Source organism: Miniopterus schreibersii (assembly GCF_964146895.1).
Source record: "Miniopterus schreibersii genome assembly, chromosome: 4".
NCBI lineage: Eukaryota > Metazoa > Chordata > Mammalia > Chiroptera > Miniopteridae > Miniopterus > Miniopterus schreibersii.
In genome coordinates this window covers 7,820,786-7,839,801 of record NC_138105.1, presented here as the reverse complement: position 1 = coordinate 7,839,801, position 19,016 = coordinate 7,820,786, and the positions used below count along the sequence as shown (strand labels likewise).

Sequence of the window (19,016 nt, the reverse complement as noted above, 5' to 3'; positions counted from 1 at the left end):
AGTCGAGCGTGGGAAACAGCACGCCCTCGTCTGCTTGCGAATGACCACTGCTTAGTTAAAGAGAAAACAACTTTTATTTTCACTGTAAGAAAAAGCACCCTAAAACTGAGGAGGAAGGCTTCTGAGCTGGGGTGGGAGCAGCAGGGTCTGTGACTGTCCCCCTGGCCATCTGAGAGTAATTCCTCCCGTTTCTGCTCAGCGCCCCTCCCGCCTGTCTGTGGGCTCAGGCTGCTTCCCCGTCGGCAGAAGCGGATCATTGGTGGGAGAAATTCTCTAAGGTGAGTTCCTCAGGAGGCTTTTCCCTGTTACAGCTATTGATACACTCAGGGTTACAAATTGGGGGTTTTCTGCTGTTAGTAGGGACGTGATTCACTCGTGCTATTTTCTAAGTAAATATGGACCACACTGAGCCCTCACATCCTGTGACGTGTTCTCAGGTCACTGTCCTGATTTATGAATGGACCTGCTGCCCACATGGTGTGTGGCAGAAGCCACCACTTCACCCGGAGCCCTGAACAGTGGGTGAGGACAGATTCACTGAATTTAGACTGTTCCTTCTGGACTTGACTCATGTTGACATAAATATTTTGCTCGCTGGATTATCAGTGGAAAGCCAGCGCTTTGCCCATGGAACACACTTCAGTCTACTGAGGAGAGTGAGGAGGGAGAGCACTCTTCTCATCATGAAGCATAAAGAAGAATCTGTTTGTCTCTAGAATGGGGAGTAGGGGGTCGCACACAGTGCCTGTCTGTGTGCAGGGCCGGGGGACTCCACCTCGAAGCAGGAGGGTCTTTCATGTGGGATCCTTTCATCCCCCCACCCCCAAGCTTACCAGGTCATTGTCTTAGTGGATGCCCTCCTTTGTGTTCCTACCTCTCGTGGATGCTGATGAGCCGCTTACTTTCCTGGCAGGGGCGGCTGGCCTTGGCAGGTGTCACTGAGGCTCAGGTCATCCCACAGAGATGGCAGGCTCCTCTGCGGGGCCACGCTCCTGAGCAGCTGCTGGGTGCTGACGGCCGCACACTGCTTCAAGAGGTACGTGCCCGCCTTGAGACAGCTCAGCGCGCCCTCTGCCAGCCCTTCCAGTGCCTTCCTGCTCCCTGGCATGCTGGCCACGTGGGCGGCAGGGCTTGAGGGAAGGGACACAGGAGCAGAGGGCCTCAAGGAGCTCCTTGCTGCCCTGGTGGTAAAGCAGGGCCTAGGTTTAGAACAGAAGATGGTGTTTGGGGGAGGGTAACATCCTGTCCCCAGAGAGTTGGGACAGACCCCTGCGTATCTGCTTAGGAAGACGGGGGTGGGAGAGTGTGCGGTTTCAGTGCCTTTGATCCTTTGGGTCTTGGTGTTTGTATCTTTTCGATTTCTCTATCTGTACCTTCTAGAGTCCGGCCACATCCTGATTATTTCCTCTTCTCCCACACACCTTTCAGTCCCCTCTGAAGTCTCCCCAGTTCAGAGCCCCCCCCACCCAGCGGAGGAAGTTAGCAAGTAGGATCCCAGGCTCAGGGGGGCGCCTGCTCTGCAGCCAGGCTCTCTGCCCTCCTGTCCTGTGCTCTCGGGGTCCAGGTTCATGGCCATTTCCCAGCATGAACTTGGCAGAATATTGAGAATTCTGAAGCAAGTGATGAGTGCAGGGTTCCACTATGCTTTTCTCATTTGTGTATTTGAAAGTGCTCCTAACGAAAGTATTAAATAAAATGGGTGCCATATTGTAAAAACGTTCTTCCAAGCGAATATTTATGTTTTTTTCATGTGCTATCCTGTGGTCTCACTGTGCATCTGCGGTCCCTTCATGGGGAATGTCTTCACTTTGACCACCAGTTTAATGTTAGCTCCTCTGTGAGACTAAAGCAGTTTCTTTATCCCCTGCAGATGGATAGTTAGGGCGTTTCCATGGAAACGGTGTTGGGTAGACACCCATGACGCGTTTCATCAGGTATGCGCATGCAGCGTTTGGCTGGATCCCGGACCACGGTGACATTCGGTGTCACTGGCTCTGCCAAGTTACTTTCGGAGGTGACGGGGTCTGCTTATGACACCACAGTGTGGCCGGTCCTCGCACCCCACCTCAGTATGATGCCATCAACTTTTCTAATTCTTGCCAATCTTCGAGATTTTTAAAAAAATCCATTTCCCTGATTAGTGTCTTCTTCCCCCATGAATTCTTTGATGATAGCCTTTGCTTGTTTTCCTGTTGGATTATCTTTCTGTAATCGACTGTTTAAATGTTTGGCCATGTTCTGAGAACACAGTCCTGTTATGTATCACAAATACCTTTTCTCAGTGGGCCTGGCCTTCCACTCGCCTAAGGTCCTTTCTTTAGGGACATATATTAACTTTAATATATTTAAATGTGTCTGCCTTTCCCTTTAAAGTTTTATAAATGCTTTTGTAGATCTTATTTTAAAAGTCCTGCCCTAGCCCCATATAATGAAGGCATTCTCTTATTTCTTTACTAAAAAGTTTTTAGTTTATGTTTAGCTTTTTACTGTTTGCCATTTATTTTTGTGTATGGTGTAGGGCATGAGCAAGGGACCTGACTTGGTACTTTCTCTATGGATAGTTTCCTAGTGCGTTTTGTTGAGCATCCCGCTCTTTACCTGCTGTCATGTGTCACCTGCCAGGCTCTCCTCTGTCTTTGCCTTTAGATCTCTGTTCACCTCCTCTTGTCTGTCTTGGTAAATATTTATGTAGTAACCTCCCAAGTTGAAGGAGCTGCAGGTGACATAGTCTCTCTCACATCACCTTCGTCATTTTTGGGGTAACACCTGAGTCTGAGAGTTTGAAGGTAACACACAGTGCATTCATGTGCCACCCGAGTGGCACAGACAGTAAAAATTTCAGTCATTCAGTAACTTAACAAAAAGTTATTGAGCTCCTCATGTTCCTACTCACTAGAGACAGAGTGGAGAACAGACAGACAGGGGCCTTGCTTTCATCAGCGTTTTCAGTTTAGCTGTAGGGTCCCAGAGGGGGGAACGTTAACATTGCTGATATTATAGGATCAAGAAACGTTCGGGGCACCACTTTAAAAGTGTGGTCTTCTTACCACAATGTTAGATACATTCAGCTTGTTAACCCAGACTCCTGGGCTCTTACTCCAGATCTTTTGAGTCTGTGGAGCTGTGTTTTTTTCAGGCACTTCAGCGAGTTATGTACACGGGAGGTTAAGCGCATGTGCTCTGTGCGCAGCACAGACTGGTCCGAACCGGGAGGCGCGGTGAAGAATGCAGCGGTGGCCGGGATGCGTGCCCTTGTCCCAGTGCGCGTGTTGGTCACTGACTCGAAGGACATGGATGTGAAGTCAGCCACAGTGTGGATGCCAGCAGATGCGGAGGGACACTGGTGCTGGAGGGTGGGCCTCCTTGTGGCAGAGGCCCTGATGGGCTAATGAGCAGCGTGGAATCGGGAGGAAGTAAACGCTGCCTTTAGCCCCAGGCAAATGGCTGAAGTACAGGCAAGTGGAAAAGGCCTGATGGGTTTTAGTGTCATCGGCCTTAATATGCGTTGATGTAATGCGGGGCCCACAGAACAGGGACAGCACAGCAGCCCGGAGCCTCGCTGTGTCCTGCGCTCAGTGAGGGTGCCACTCTGCGAAGGGTGACACGCGCCCCAGGAGGGCAGGCGGAGGAGACGGTGTGGAGTCTGATTAGACGTGCTCCACAGAGTTGTTGCTGCTGCTGTTGGTTTTTATTTCTCTAGCCGTTGGTCAGTTCAGAGATGGCTGTATGTGGTAGGAAGAGTGTAAAAAAGAGAGGCTGGCTTCACGGTAGGAAGAGTGTAAAAAAGAGAGGCTGGCTTCACACGTAAGGAGAGGCTGGGTAGGTGACGTCTAATGTAGAGGGGCAGCTACAGTGGGGGTCACTCAGTAGGTCGTGGGGAACCACTCAAGGTGTTTGACCCTTGAAATGGGATCAGAGAGGAGTTTTAGGAGGTGAGTCATTTGGAGATGTTGGGGTAGATCTGAGTGGGTCAAGCAGTTAATCTAGGGGTCTGAGAACGAGCTTCACAGTATATGAAAAATCTTTGCATATATGCTTATAGCCTTTTTCTGGAGGGACTCAAGTGGGTCTGTGTTACCAAGTGAGTAGGCCCCACTATGGAAGGGACTGGAGGGGGACAGGAGATGGGAGAGAGGTAGAGCCACTGGGCAAACCTGTACAACATGTACCATGTAGCAAGAGACATGGGCCTGCCCTTGAGACCACAGCCCTAGCTCCTCCCGTGCGTAATGTTGAGCTCCGTGGGGGTTGTTTACCTCGTGGAGCCTCCGTTTTCTCATCTGTGCAACGAAGGCCATAACGTTCCACTGTGAGGCACAAATGACCTGCAAAGCACGTGAAAGAGTTTTGTAAACTGAAAATTCAGAAGCAGGGCTGGTGGTTAGGATGCTGGAGTTTGACAAAAGGAGTCAAAGATGATTATTAGTAAAAGTAGGGAACCTGCATGATTTTATTCCACTGACGAGCGGAGAAGAGGGAGGTGGATGCTGTGGGGACCTGGAGAATCCCGGCCTGGGGTTTAGGGTTCAGGCAAAATGATCCAGTGGTTTCATTTGGACCGTTCTGTTCAGGACTCCTTGTCTTTCAAGTCTCTGCTAGAAGTTACAGACTTGGGGGTTCAGGGCTGAGAGCATGAAAGTGAAATGGGACACAATGGGTCCGGGCTGCCTGTCGCTACTTCAGCCAATTAAGCAGAGACAAGGTTGAATCATTTGAGCATTTATTCCATTTTTGCGGGCAAATGGGAGAGCAGTGGGATTTGTCCACATAAAATCTGCTCTGCCCTTCCCGTATTACCTGGCTGGCTATATAGGCTGCGTGCAAAGGAGATGGCGGGGAGGTGAGGACGGCTGCAGGGTCTGTGGTCCCTGTGTCTCCTTCTGGGATCTTGAAGTCCCATAACAAGGTAGTTCATTTTCAGTGCTATTAAAACCCAGTTCCACCAGTTCCTAGGACCTGAGAATGGTCGGCATTCGAGGGAGTTCAGGCTCCAGGCAAGCACCCAGATCAAAGTGCATCCTGTCCTTTGTCTGCTCTCAAAACGCATTTTCCTTTCTGAGCAATGGACCCATGGAGGCCCCGAGGTGTCTCTCATCTTTTGACAGCTGTTTTTCTTCTGCAGCACACCCTCCAGTTTCCCAGGGTCAGTAGGGAAACTTCTTGTCTTTGGTTAGTAAGGGGAATCATCATTAAACAGCTGTGGTCCTATTCCTGTTAGGTGGCCTCCCCCTTTCACAGTCACGGTTAACAGAGCATGATCAACATCTCTGCCCCAACAAAAGCGGAGAATTGCCCCCAAATTCCCCTTGAGGTTGAAAATGTGGATCTGACTCTTGGGGTCCCTGGAAGATCTTTTTTAGGCACATGTTTGGGTTTGTTTGCTTACATACCATTACCACTCCCTCAGCTGCTCCTTCCAGATTATTGTTTAAAGCCAGTGATCCTCTCATTTGTGTTTGTAAACCAAGTACTGTATCTAGCCTATTACTTGGTAATTGTTGTGTGATGACAGTGGGGCCGGCTGCCAGAGCTGGATATAGTTAAGAGTGCCTGGACTCTTAGGGGACTGGAATTTAAACCTAGATGGACAGATAACTGCCATTCAGAGTCTCTTCCCTTTGTGTGCGCAGCAGGAGACACAGACAGTGGGTGAAAAGTGGGGGAGATCAGGACTGGGGCACTTGGATGCGCTTTGGGTATAATGCCGCTCTGAATGCGAGTAGGGAGAAGGCTGTTTTGCAGACGTACTAATTATCCATCTGACTGGGCCCCCAACCTTCACTAGCTCTATTGGCTTCCAGTTCTGAGGTGCCCAAGGAGGCTACAGCTCACGTCTTCAGTGCAGTGAGTTTATTAAAGGTGTAAGGACAGTTACCAGTGAGTACAACAAGCTACATGTTCTTCTGGGTTCAGGGACTTTGGGTTAAAACAGCCCTCCTATAATCATCAGAAACTCAGAAAGTCGCCAAAAGAGACAGGTTCCCTCTGGAACTGCGGAGACTGTGGTGTAGACAGAGCACTCCGTTCTGAGAGGTTACCGCCCTTCAGGTTTCTTGGAGTCTGATTTAATTCGGGTTTAGAAGTTAGCTTTGCCCCCCTCTTCTCTGTGTCTCCAATGCTGGAACTCCTGGCCTCCCACCTGTGTGACAGGTCCTCACTCCTCGTGGGTGGGGGTCTTCACTCACCTGCCTTCTCTTCCCTCCTGCAGCTGTGATCTAGGCCCTGCTCTTCTGTGTGTCCTGCAGGGGTCTAGGCCCTGCTCTCCTGTGTGTCCTGCAGGGGTCTAGGCCACGCTCTCCTCTGTGTCCTGCAGGGGTCTAGGCCACGCTCTCCTCTGTGTCCTGCAGGGGTCTAGGCCCTGCTCTCCTGTGTGTCCTGCAGGGGTCTAGGCCCTGCTCTCCTGTGTGTCCTGCAGGGGTCTAGGCCACACTCTCCTCTGTGTCCTGCAGGGGTCTAGGCCCTGCTCTCCTCTGTGTCCTGCAGGGGTCTAGGCCAGTGCTCCTGTGTATCCTGCAGGGGTCTAGGCCACACTCTCCTGTGTGTCCTGCAGGGGTCTAGGCCATGCTCTCCTCTGTGTCCTGCAGGGGTCTAGGCCATGCTCTCCTCTGTGTCCTGCAGGGGTCTAGGCCACACTCTCCTCTGTGTCCTGCAGGGGTCTAGGCCATGCTCTCCTCTGTGTCCTGCAGGGGTCTAGGCCATGCTCTCCTCTGTGTCCTGCAGGGGTCTAGGCCCTGCTCTCCTCTGTGTCCTGCAGGGGTCTAGGCCATGCTCTCCTCTGTGTCCTGCAGGGGTCTAGGCCCTGCTCTCCTCTGTGTCCTGCAGGGGTCTAGGCCACGCTCTCCTCTGTGTCCTGCAGGGGTCTAGGCCCTGCTCTCCTCTGTGTCCTGCAGGGGTCTAGGCCACGCTCTCCTCTGTGTCCTGCAGGGGTCTAGGCCATGCTCTCCTCTGTGTCCTGCAGGGGTCTAGGCCACGCTCTCCTCTGTGTCCTGCAGGGGTCTAGGCCCTGCTCTCCTGTGTGTCCTGCAGGGGTCTAGGCCACGCTCTCCTCTGTGTCCTGCAGGGGTCTAGGCCACGCTCTCCTCTGTGTCCTGCAGGGGTCTAGGCCCTGCTCTCCTGTGTGTCCTGCAGGGGTCTAGGCCCTGCTCTCCTGTGTGTCCTGCAGGGGTCTAGGCCACACTCTCCTGTGTGTCCTGCAGGGGTCTAGGCCCTGCTCTCCTCTGTGTCCTGCAGGGGTCTAGGCCAGTGCTCCTGTGTATCCTGCAGGGGTCTAGGCCACACTCTCCTGTGTGTCCTGCAGGGGTCTAGGCCATGCTCTCCTCTGTGTCCTGCAGGGGTCTAGGCCATGCTCTCCTCTGTGTCCTGCAGGGGTCTAGGCCACGCTCTCCTCTGTGTCCTGCAGGGGTCTAGGCCACGCTCTCCTCTGTGTCCTGCAGGGGTCTAGGCCCTGCTCTCCTCTGTGTCCTGCAGGGGTCTAGGCCCTGCTCTCCTCTGTGTCCTGCAGGGGTCTAGGCCACGCTCTCCTCTGTGTCCTGCAGGGGTCTAGGCCACGCTCTCCTCTGTGTCCTGCAGGGGTCTAGGCCACGCTCTCCTCTGTGTCCTGCAGGGGTCTAGGCCACGCTCTCCTCTGTGTCCTGCAGGGGTCTAGGCCATGCTCTCCTCTGTGTCCTGCAGGGGTCTAGGCCATGCTCTCCTCTGTGTCCTGCAGGGGTCTAGTCCCCTGCTCTCCTGTGTGCTCCTGCGGTGATGGTCCTGTCCAGTGCTCTCGAGCACCCATTTCTGAACATAAGGCAGGAACTGTATGTGCCTCCATGTGTGTTTGTCATCGGATAAGAGCTGTGTATGTTTATTTGTGCTGCTGTGGAGCCATCACTGTTCTCATGATCTCCTGTCAAAGTAGTGGAGGGCCTGGGAGCATGAGCCGGCATGCAGTCGCTCACAGCCACACCCCGCCCGCTGGTTCCATCCTGGCGGTCTCTTTGGATGCCGAGGCCATTTGCGGGAGGGCTGGCAGAGTTCCTGGCGATGCAGCTCCTCACTCAGTTTTCACAGATGGGAGGTGCCCGGACCGGCTTGTGGGCAAACGTGGCAAGGGTGCCGAGGCAGCTGGACCATCACGCGTCAGGCCTCCCGCACCCTGCACATTCCCCCTGGGCTGATGCAGCAGAGACTCTGGAACCCAATGTCCCTTCACATGGAAACATGGATAAAGTGTTTTCATAGTTGCCCTATGAATCTTGCACAACATAAATTGCTTGTTTTTGCTGTTTTCTGCCCTAAGTCACAACTACAAGCATCCTGAAAGGACCCCTCTCTGGTAGGGCACTAGTACAAGTGAGAGGAAATTCCTGAGTGTTAAACTATCTCCTTGAGTCACTTAGTCTGATAGCAGACACCATTTTGGAGGAAAGAATGGTCCCCAAACACCTCTTATTTCTGAAATTCTACTGCATATTTGACTTCATAAGAATATAGGTTTTCCTGATTTTATCTTTTTGACTTTTTGCCTAGAAGCACCGTAGCAGCTGGGAATTGTCAGAGAGAGTGGCTCTGTGATTCAGAAACGTTTAGATCTCTGTATAGAGAGATGAGCCTCAGGTTATAGGACCTGCTTTTGGAGACCCCGTGTGTCAGTGGTTCGCATATGTTCCATCATGACTTAGTCTGTGGCAGAGTTCTTAAGAACACGGTCTTTGGCGCAATGGATGCACTACCGTGGGTCAGGCCAGCTTCTGCACACACGACGGGCTGGGTGAGGCTCACCACAGGCCCTTCTCTCACCCAGACCACAGAGCAGCAGACATGCACAGGCTTTTTTTAATTTTTTTATTACTGCTTTTATTTTATTTTTTTAAATATATCTTTATTGATTTCAGAGAGAGGAAAGGAGAGGGAGAGAGAGAGACAGAAACATCAGTGGTGAGAGAGTCATTGATCGGCTGCAGCCCACAACCCGGGCATGTGCCCTGACCGGGAATCGAACCCCGATCGCCTGGATCCTAGGTTGACGCTCAACCGCTGAGCCACGCCTGGCTGGGCTATTAGTGATTTTAGAGGAGGGGGGAGAGAGAGGGAGAGAGAGAAAGAGAAAGAAACATAGATGTGAGAGAAAAACATCCATCGGCTGCCTCCTGTATGCACCCCACAAGAGATAAACCCACAACCTGGGTATGTGCCTGGACTGGGAATCACACCCGCCACGTTTTCATGCACCGGACGCTGCTCCAACTAACTGACCCACCCAGCCAGGGCTCAAATGCTGTCTTTTTGAAGAGATGGATACGTAGACAACACAGAGAAATGACCCTGCAACCTGCATTAACTGCTATTTTTAATTCTAGTAATTTGTTGTTGCTGTTTTTTAACTGTAGGCTCTCAGAGGAATTGGGTGCTGGGTTTACTAAGCTGCTGTGTTCTCCTGCTCAAGCTTGTCTGAGAATTTCACCAAGTTTTATTTGAGGGGGAATCTAAGGCATTTCAGCAAAGCAAACAACTAAATGGCATGTCAGCCAAAACCTGAAATGTTTATTTTAGAAACATATTTTAATATAATAAAGTCTAGCAAAATAACAAAAGGTCATCTAGAAAGAGGGGTTCTTCTTTTTTCTTGAGCAGCCTGGAACCGTAGCTAGTGCTTCCCAAGTCCACAGTCACACCAGCGACCTCAGCCTGCTCTTTCCCTGAAGTGATTGTCACAGAAGGTGAACAAGACATGGCCCTTAAACTGAGCCGCCTCTAACCACTTAGCAAGTCCTAGAAACTGTCACAAATGCTATAATGCTGCTGCTGAGAGTGTTCAAAGGATGGGCCAGTGTCGGGCAGGGCAAGAAGCCCTTCCTCAGGTATTCTGGAATTGAGACTTGGAAAGATAAAATCAGTTTTTGCCATATGAGGATGAGGGGAGGGAAGAGTGGTATTGTAAAATATAATATAAAAATTGAGATATTTAATTTTCTTATTAATTATCTATAGAGACATTATGTATACCATCCTTTTTTCATACTAAGTATTCAAAATCTTGAGCCTCTTATACTTTAGGCACATTTCCATTCAGACGAAACACATCTCAAGTTCTTCCACAGACACATGTGGCTACTGGCTACTGTATTAGACAGTGAAGTTCAAGATAATTTTAAAAATTCGATTCTCGTCCTGGCTGGTGTGGCTCAGTTGGTTGAGGATCATCCTATGCGCTGAGAGGTCACCAGTTTGATTCCCAGTGAGGGCACGTGCCCAGGTTTTGGGCTCAAACCCCAGTAGGGGGCATGCAGGAGGCAGCCAATCAATGTTCCTCTCTTTCCCTTTCCCTTCCCCTCTCTCTCTAAAATTCAATAAAAACATATAAAAAATTTTATTTCAAAGATACATGAAACATTTCAGCAGCACTTTCAAGGGTGCTCTCACAATTATTCTTATTAGAAAAGTAATAAATCACTTGCGGTTTTACTTTGAAACTAGAGTCCATTAATTAGGCATATGGAATCTTTGTAATATCAGTATACAGAAAGTATATGAGAATTATCTAAACATCTGATTATTGCCCATGACTATCACTTCTTACAGTTTCAGGATGTGACACAATCCTAAATGTTACTTTGATTTTGAAGTGGAGCCCACAAGGCGACGTTCTCTAGGTGCAGCATGTAAAAGGCCCGCGAGTGAGAGGCAGTGGTGATTTAAGCTTGGAGATGGAGGCCCTCCAGGAGGCACAGGAAATTACTGGCAGTATAGGTCTACAGTAGGCGGCTGCGTAAGCTAAATCATCTCTGTGGCATCCTCCAGTGTTTGAGCTGGATGGTTAAACTGCCTCACACAGGGCAGAGGCGGCAGAGCCCTGTGGAGGGCTGTTAGAATGTTCGAGCAGCGTCTAACTTCCAGGAGTACATGGGGGTAAATGGGAGGTTACGCTCTATAGATAGGCAGTCACTAGAAAATACCAGCTTCTCTATATTCACATTCAGGTACAGGTTTGGTTTCCAGTGGAAGACTTTCATGTTTTGGGGAAAAAATTAAGATAAGAACTATCAAAGGTCATTTTCCCCTTTCAGCAGTCTAGCAGGTGGAGCTGACGAAGCCAGAGCCAGAGCTTGGCAGGTAGAAAGACAGAAGGGCTGAAAGTGTCTGCACAGGGACTGTGGGATGCAGCCTGGGCGGGGGAGGTCATGAGCTGAACTGGAAAAGCTAGTGGGGTCCAAGGAGCGAAGTCCCGTGGGGTTGAAGGGTGACTGCTTTCCAGGGCAAAGTGCTGGGGGAGGAATGGAAAGAAGGGGAATTTCGGGAGGGGCTGACAGAGGGGCAAACGGGCTTCTGGTGTCTCCAGGAGCCTTCGCTTGGGCGATGGCCAGCTTTCAGCCTTTGAAACGCCTCTGACGAGCTGTCCACCTCCAGGTATGGGAACAGCACGAAGAACTACGCTGTCCGGGTTGGGGATTATCACACGCTGGTGCCTGAGGAGTTTGAAGAAGAAATCGGAGTTCAACAGATTGTCGTTCACCGGGGGTACCGGCCAGACAGCAGTGACTATGACATCGCCCTGGTTAGGTTGCAAGGACCTGATGAGCAGTGCGCCAGGTTCAGCAGCCATGTCCTGCCGGCCTGCCTGCCACTCTGGAGAGAGAGGCCACAGAAGACAGCCACCAACTGTTACATCACAGGATGGGGAGACACAGGTAATGGAAATGCCACAGGAGATCCGCTCCTCCTTGGGTCTGGGCCATGCAACGGGTGTACGTAGAGTTGGTTGTAAAGTCTTAGCAGATTCAGGTGAGTTGTTTGGAAGTTCTGCTAAATGTGGTCAGGAATTTGGATTCATATCCTGGGGGTTGGGGGTGTTGAACTGAAGCTTGTCATACATAGGAGTGTCTTGTTTCTGAATCATCTTTATGAGGATACTGTTTGTGCTTAGGATGGTTATTGTCACCTTCTGTGCGTATAGATAATTGTCATTTGTAACTAATTCTCAAGTCAGTGAGGCAGATGGATCTTAGAGGAGTGGACGTGCTAATACCAAACCGGCATGAGTACACCCTCAGCTGTTTAATGCAGAGTTCAGACGCTGACCCCTGCACCTGGGTTTTCTTTAGTTACCTGTCTCTGTAGCAAGTCCATCGACATTCCTGTTACTCTTCAAAACTTTCAGTGTTGAGGCAGGTTAGCGAAGGGTAAGAGGGTGCTGAGTGCAAGCATGACAAAAGGCAGGCGATGGCATCGTGTACCACTTCAACTGCAGATGTCAGTGCGCCTTTCATTTGAAAGACGATTCAGCGTTCATGAAACTGGTGAATGTAGCTCTTTTCTGTAGGACCTTTAGCTAGAAGCGGGCTAACCCAGATTCTTTGGTTTGCACAGGACGAGCCTATTCCAGAACTCTACAGCAAGCAGCCATCCCCTTACTGCCCAAGAGGCTGTGTGAAGAGCGCTATAAGGGCCGCTTTACGGGAAGGATGCTCTGTGCTGGAAATCTCCATGAGCGCAGCAGCGTGGACAGCTGCCAGGGAGACAGTGGGGGACCCCTCGTGTGTGAGCGCCCAGGGGCCAGCTGGGTGGTGTATGGGGTGACCTCCTGGGGCTATGGCTGTGGAGCCAAGGATTCGCCTGGTGTTTATACCAAAGTTTCAGCCTTTGTACCTTGGATAAAAAGTGTCACCAAACTGTAATTCATGGGAACCTCGAGAAAACAGTCTTTGAAGAATCTGCTGGAAACGTTCAGCCGCCACCTTAGTCTTCAACCAGATGTCAGCTAACGGGGACCGAGGTCCAGCTGTGCTGTTGTGATAAAAACCACGCACCCCTCTGCTGCCTGGGAGTTGTGATGTGAACTTGTTAGAAACCTCCATGTGGTCCTGGTTTTCCTTAATTAGCAGTTGCCCCACCACGTTGGTTTCACTGGAGACTAAATTTATTCCCATTTGAACTTATTTCTCAGATTTTCCAGAGATTATTGTATATGTTGAACATGCAGTGACAGTTTTTACATTTGGAGAACTCCTTATAACGGAATGAATGACATATGGCCATATTTGACACAAAAAATACTCATTACTACACTCAGAATGAGTGGCATTGTTTTCTGTCTACATAGGTTTAAACTCAGTTTCTTTTTCCAAAAGCTGACCAGTCATGCATCTGATCTCTGTAACCTTTGTCAGGTGAGGAAATCAAGGCCTAGAGGTGAAGGAATTCTACTGACTACCCAGACTGGGGTAGTTTCACTGTCACAGAAAGTTCCTGAATTAAGCCTTTGTACCAGGCACTGTGGCAATCACAGGAAAACATTCTACCTGCCGTGTGCTGCTGGAAAAGCACGGAAGACTTCCTGGGAACACAATACTGTCTTCAGGTTGTTGGACACACAACCTAATTTATCCACCCTATTTGTTATCTACTCTGGTTACTTTTTTCTTCACCATGACCTGAGAGCCATCTTTGAAACTTTATGGTAATTGACTTAAACCTGTAGATATATCCTAAGACCAGCCTGATGGTGCCATTTAATACACTAAAACTGCTTTCCCTGCCCACAGTGGAGAAAAACTCCAAAGTAACTGTTTCATGGGGTTTAACTGGTACACTGGTGGTGTGCTCAGGCACCGCTAAGGTTACAGGCAAGGTAACAGGCCTGGAGGTCAAGGTGAGAGCTGGTAAAAGGACTTGAATCCAAACTCCCAAGACAGGGGGCCCAATACTAACAGTGTTTTGCCCCCTCATGGTTCTCCTGCCTAAAAGGAACCTTTTTCTCTGGATATTTCCTAAAGGGGTAAGGAATAGCTGCTTACTGTGCCCTCACAGTATTCTTGGTGGCAGTGCCAAGTCTCTGCCCAAATATAAAAGGCACGCCCCTCAGGATACTTGATTCTGTTCAGACATGAGTCCTCCAAATCCCAGGTAGCTCAGTTCTATATCCAAGGACAGATGCATAAAAACGTTTGAAAAGAGGCCAGTGCGAATTTTAGGGCTAAGAGTGATTAAGTATAATCCTTTTAAGGAGGGACTTCTCCCGTTTCCCTTCTCTATCAAATTGTGTTTTGTAAATCCCCAGCTTTGTAAAAAAGTGGTGCTAACCAAATGGTGCTTTGCTGTATAGTTCACTTTGCAGAATTGCAGTGCTAGTCAGGTAGAATCACAACTTTTCTAAAAGCTCATGATTTTGATAAACTTTATAATAATTTCCATCTAGCGATGAGCTAGTCAGTGCCCTACAGGTGAGAAAATTTATCTTTCCCGGAACTTTCTCACAACCTGGTGCAAGCAACATTCACAGTAAAATTTTAACAGGTGGCATACAATTTCCTCAACTTTTTGATTCATGAAATATGCCTTTCTTCTAGCTAATTTGTTAAGTGTGTGACTTTTGTAAGATACAAATGGTGAGTGCACGTTTATGAAAATAAAGTGCATAGCCTTTCATCTTGTGTAGCTGCCTAATCTAATCTTCTGTGTGGTGCAGGTGACTCCTCTCTCCCCTAGGGGTCACCTCATTTTCATGTATGTTTCCCCCAAACCCTGCAGTCCCTCGAACACTCCCTCATGCCCCCTCCACCCGCTCTCCTGAGCATCTACAACCACCTTCCCACTCACGAACCAGTCAGGAAACACCAAATATTCAGAAGAACCAAGCGTTTTATTTAGTTATAACAAGGAAGCACCCATTCTCAAGAAAAAGAAAAATCAGGCCTATACCGAAAATACCGCCTCGATAATTCCCGGAACATTCTTCACCCCTCCATCCTGGAGCTGTTGGGATTTGAAGTCGCGCCGCGTCCCGCGCCCGGCAGGGAGCTGGCTCAGTGTCGCCGGGCTTCCTGCGCCTGCAAGAGAAGCGCAGCCTTACAGACCTGACCCGTGTGCTTGACTCAGAGCTGAGACTGAGCAGGCATTCCAGCCACTTCCTATTCGGTCGGCTGATTCTTTCCAATTAAGAAATGCCGGCAAAAGGGGCCAATTTTGGCCGCCTAATCCCTATGCCGTAAGAGTAACTCGAAAATACGAATAAAAAGGAACGTACCTCCTCACCCACTGGAACAATTAATTCAACTTCGCGGAAACATTTGAAAAACAGATCTTTGCGCAATAACCCAGCACCCCCCGGGCTTTAGAAGCGAAGAATGTTACTTGTGCAAGTCAGAATCTGATACCAATTAAATGGTGACAGCTTTGCCAATAAACAAGAAAATGCTCTTCCATGGCTAGGAAGGGAGACTGCCACAGCCGACAGGTCCCAAAGACACATGGAGACGCGGGGTCGCGGGCCCACGCGCGCAAGCGGACGCTACTCACCACGGGCGCGCCCGGCCGGCCGCCGGCCACGGGCCTCCCGCTCGGCAGCGGCGGGGTGGGCGCGGGGCGCTCGGGGCCTCCCCCGGCTCCGGGCCCCCCCCCCCGGCTCCGGCCTCCCCCGGCCCCGGGCCTCCCCCGGCTCGGCGCCCAGGGTGGCACGTGGCGGCCGCGCGGCCTACGGAACCCCGAGAGCGCTCAGGCCCCCATCCCCCGGCGCCGCGGGGCGCCCGCGCTCAGCCCCCGCACGACCCTCGAGGCCGCCGCACTCCGACGAGGCCCCAGGGCTCCGTCCCAATCACGTCAGCGCGCGAACCCCGGCCGCCCACAGACACTCACACGCGACGCTGCTCCGACGCGAAAGGCCGCGCGCGCCTGCGCCCGCGCTCTTATAGGGCCGATGACGCCATCCCGGGGGCGGGGCCTGCGTGCCGCTCCCTCCGCCCCGCCCCCTCCCTCCTTCCGGCGGCTGCCGGCTTTTCCCCGCCTCCCGGGGCCGCCCCGCCGCTGGGCGGCTCTGGTGGCTCCCGAGCGGGTTGCGGGGCGTGTGGGGAGCCCGAGAGCTCCCGCGAGATCCGGAAGCCCCCACGCTCCGGTGTGGGCCGGCGGCTCCCCGTGCTTCGGGGGGTTTCGTAGGAACGCGGGTGGGGCGGTTCGCGAGCTCGCCTTCGGGCGGTGAGGCCACGCGGGACGGGCAGCCGCGTCCCTGTGGGCCGGGCGTGGAGGCCTCCCCCCGCAGTGCGGGCGCCGCACGGGCACGGGCTCGGTCCACGGGCAGCCGCGTCCCTGTGGGCCCGGCGTGGGGGGCTCCCCCCGCAGTGCGGGCGCCGCACGGGCACGGCCCGGGGCCCGCGGGCTGGCGCGGCCCTGAGCGCGGCGTCGGCGCAGGTTGGGGCGCAGAGGCCGGGCCCCGGGGACGCGCGGGCGGTGTTTGCCCTTGACGAGGGTTCCTGCCCACCTCCCCCTGTGGGTCGGCTCCCGCCCCTGAGAGAGCCCCTCTGCAGAGCAGCGCCCCCTCTCTGGGCCCTCCGCGCCTGGCGGGGACCGGGGGTCTCCTGTTACTGCTGCCGCGCCCGCGCCCGCCTGGGGCTCGCTGCCGCTCCAGCCCCGGGGCTCCCCCTTTGCTCCCTCCCGCCTCCCTGGCCCATCACCCTGGGTTCCGTGTGACCCCGTCTCCCCCTTTGTACCGTGTAGAGCGCGGTGCCACCGGCCCCCTCCGGCGCTCTCAGCCCCCTGAGGCTCTGGCTTCCCGCAGCTGCCCCAGGGTTTGGCTGAAATAAGCTCACAGGAGTTCACGGGTCTGAGCGAGCCCGGGCCTCGGTGCTCCCACCTGTCATTCCCCGGGCGCCGTCCTCCAAACGCGGGGCTGGGCCTGCCTGCAGGAGTGCGGCTGCTCACCGGGGACACCCTGCGCCCAGGGTCCCCAGCGCCCCCAGGGTCCCCAGCGCCCCCAGCGCCCCCAGGGTCCCTAGCGCCCCCAGCGTCCCCAGCGCCCCCAGGGTCCCCAGCGCCCCCAGCGTCCCCAGCGCCCCCAGTGTCCTCAGCGCCCCCAGCGCCCCCAGCGCCCCCAGGGTCCCCAGCGCCCCCAGCGCCCCCAGGGTCCCCAGCGCCCCCAGCGCCCCCAGGGCCCCCAGCGCCCCCAGGGTCCCCAGCGCCCCCAGCGCCCCCAGGGTCCCCAGCGCCCCCAGCGCCCCCAGGGTCCCCAGCGCCCCCAGCGCCCCCAGGGTCCCCAGCGCCCCCAGCGCCCCCAGCGCCCCCAGCGCCCCCAGCGCCCCCAGCGCCCCCAGGGTCCCCAGCGCCCCCAGCGTCCCCAGCGCCCCCAGCGTCCTCAGCGCCCCCAGGGTCCCCAGCGCCCCCAGCGCCCCCAGCGCCCCCAGCGCCCCCAGGGTCCCCAGCGCCCCCAGCGTCCCCAGCGCCCCCAGTGTCCTCAGCGCCCCCAGGGTCCCCAGCGCCCCCAGCGCCCCCAGGGTCCCCAGCGCCCCCAGCGCCCCCAGCGCCCCCAGGGTCCCCAGCGCCCCCAGCGCCCCCAGCGCCCCCAGGGTCCCCAGCGCCCCCAGCGCCCCCAGCGCCCCCAGTGTCCTCAGCGCCCCCAGCGCCCCCAGCGCCCCCAGCGCCCCCAGGGTCCCCAGCGCCCCCAGCGCCCCCAGCGCCCCCAGGGTCCCCAGCGCCCCCAGCGCCCCCAGCGTCCCTTCCTCTCTCTGGCCTGCAGAGGGCGCCCCTCCCCTGCGTCTGGGCCTTCTCCGGGGCTCAGCGCGCTCTGTAAGGACAGCAGCCACCTGGGCATAGGGCCGCCCCCAACCTCATGCGACCCGATTCCTTAGAGGCCTCTCCAGAGCCAGCCTGGGGTTCTGGGTCAGGAGGTCAGCAGGCGGATTGAGGTGGGTCGGACACAGAGCCTGCCGGTGACACCAACGTACTGAGCAACCCGAGAGTTTAAGACGGATGCTTGCATTTGGGTTACCGGCCAAAACATCGCCCAGTGAGAGCGAGACAGCCCGAGTTCTGTGTGCTCTTCGCATCCTGAATCACCTCCCACCTGTTTTCTTTTTTAAAATTGAGGTGTCCTTGACATACGATGTCATATTAGGTTCAGGTGTACAACATGATTGATATTTTACATATTGTGAAATGATCACCACACTAACTCTTGTTAAACTCAGTTCCACACAGTTACAATTTTTTTTTCTTCTGTGGACAAAAAGTGGCCAAATGCTAACCTGACAAGCTCAGGGGAGGCCTGCGTGGGGGCCTTGAGGGACCTAAAGTAACCCCAAAGGATGGCCTGAAATGAAAACATTTTTAACTAAAATCAGTTTCTGGTGCATAGTCGCGTCCTAGGGCATTTTTCCCCCTAACAAAGGACTGCCTTTGCATCTAGGAGAACATACCTGATTAACATGCCTTTGCAAAAACAAAGTAATTTCCCTTTTCCTGACCCCTCAAAGCACAGAGCTGAGGCCACAAATCCCGTCATTGTCATTGTTACCATGTTAATTGTTGGCTGTTAACTATCCTGCACCCAGGATAAAAGAAGTGTGTGTCTATCATTTTACTTTTTATCCAACCCCAGAGGTTTCCCTGACTCCCTAATCTATCACCAGTGGATTTCAGGTAACACACATCTCTTTATTTTTTTTAAATATATCTTTATTGATTTCAGAGAAAGGAAAGGAGAGGGAGAGAGAGACAGAAACATCAATGATGAGAGAGTCATTGATCGAGCCCACAGCCCGGGCATGTGCCCCGACCGGGAATCGAACCCCTATCGCCTGGATCCTAGGTCTACGCTCAACCGCTGAGCCATGCCCAGCCGGGCACATCTCCCCTTTTGACTGTAATGTATAAAACAAGGTGTAAAACTGCCATTCGCCGGAGCACTATGTCAGTCGCATTAGCTCACTCCTTTGAGATTCTGCTTCCCAGTAATTCTGCTTCCCAGTTTGACTCAAATAAACTCACAAAAATTCTTCACAGGTTTGAGTGTTTTTTGCATTGACATTTTTAAGAATATTTTTAAGATCTCAAATATACAATATACACTATTATTTACTATAGTTTCCATGCTGCACATCACATACCCGTGACTGACTTGTAACTGGAAGTTTGGACATTTTGACTCCTGTTCCCCCGCCCCCCCACCAATCTGTCTCCATCTGAGAGCTTACTTTGCAACTTTTCTGTAAACATAAAACTATTTTAAAGCCTAATAAAAAGCATTCATAACTTTCCAATCTGTTATATTTTCA

At 53.0% G+C, this 19,016-nt stretch overlaps 1 protein-coding gene and 1 long non-coding RNA gene across 4 annotated transcripts in view; one reads left to right on the top strand and one right to left on the bottom strand.

Moving 5' to 3' along the window:
* PRSS12 (serine protease 12) overlaps positions 1 to 14,401 on the top strand; it is a 99,375-nt gene extending 84,974 nt beyond the window's left edge. For both annotated transcript variants that reach the window (XM_081135387.1, XM_081135386.1), the window contains 4 exons: positions 200 to 278; positions 914 to 1,036; positions 11,386 to 11,666; positions 12,346 to 14,401. In XM_081135387.1, the coding sequence (XP_080991513.1) occupies positions 200 to 278; positions 914 to 1,036; positions 11,386 to 11,666; positions 12,346 to 12,653 (791 nt within the window). In that variant the 3' untranslated portion in view covers positions 12,654 to 14,401. The remainder of the gene's footprint in view (positions 1 to 199; positions 279 to 913; positions 1,037 to 11,385; positions 11,667 to 12,345) is intronic.
* Positions 14,402 to 14,598: 197 nt separating this feature from the next.
* On the bottom strand, positions 14,599 to 15,682 carry LOC308556535. Of its 2 annotated transcripts, none has more exons than XR_013998720.1 (2): positions 15,610 to 15,682; positions 14,599 to 14,804 (listed from the first exon to the last, which is right to left on the bottom strand). It is a non-coding gene; the product is annotated as an uncharacterized lncRNA (long non-coding RNA). The 2 variants fall into 2 exon arrangements; XR_013998721.1 differs by lacking the exon at positions 15,610 to 15,682 and adding an exon at positions 15,274 to 15,363.
* Between the last annotated feature and the right edge of the window lie 3,334 nt (positions 15,683 to 19,016).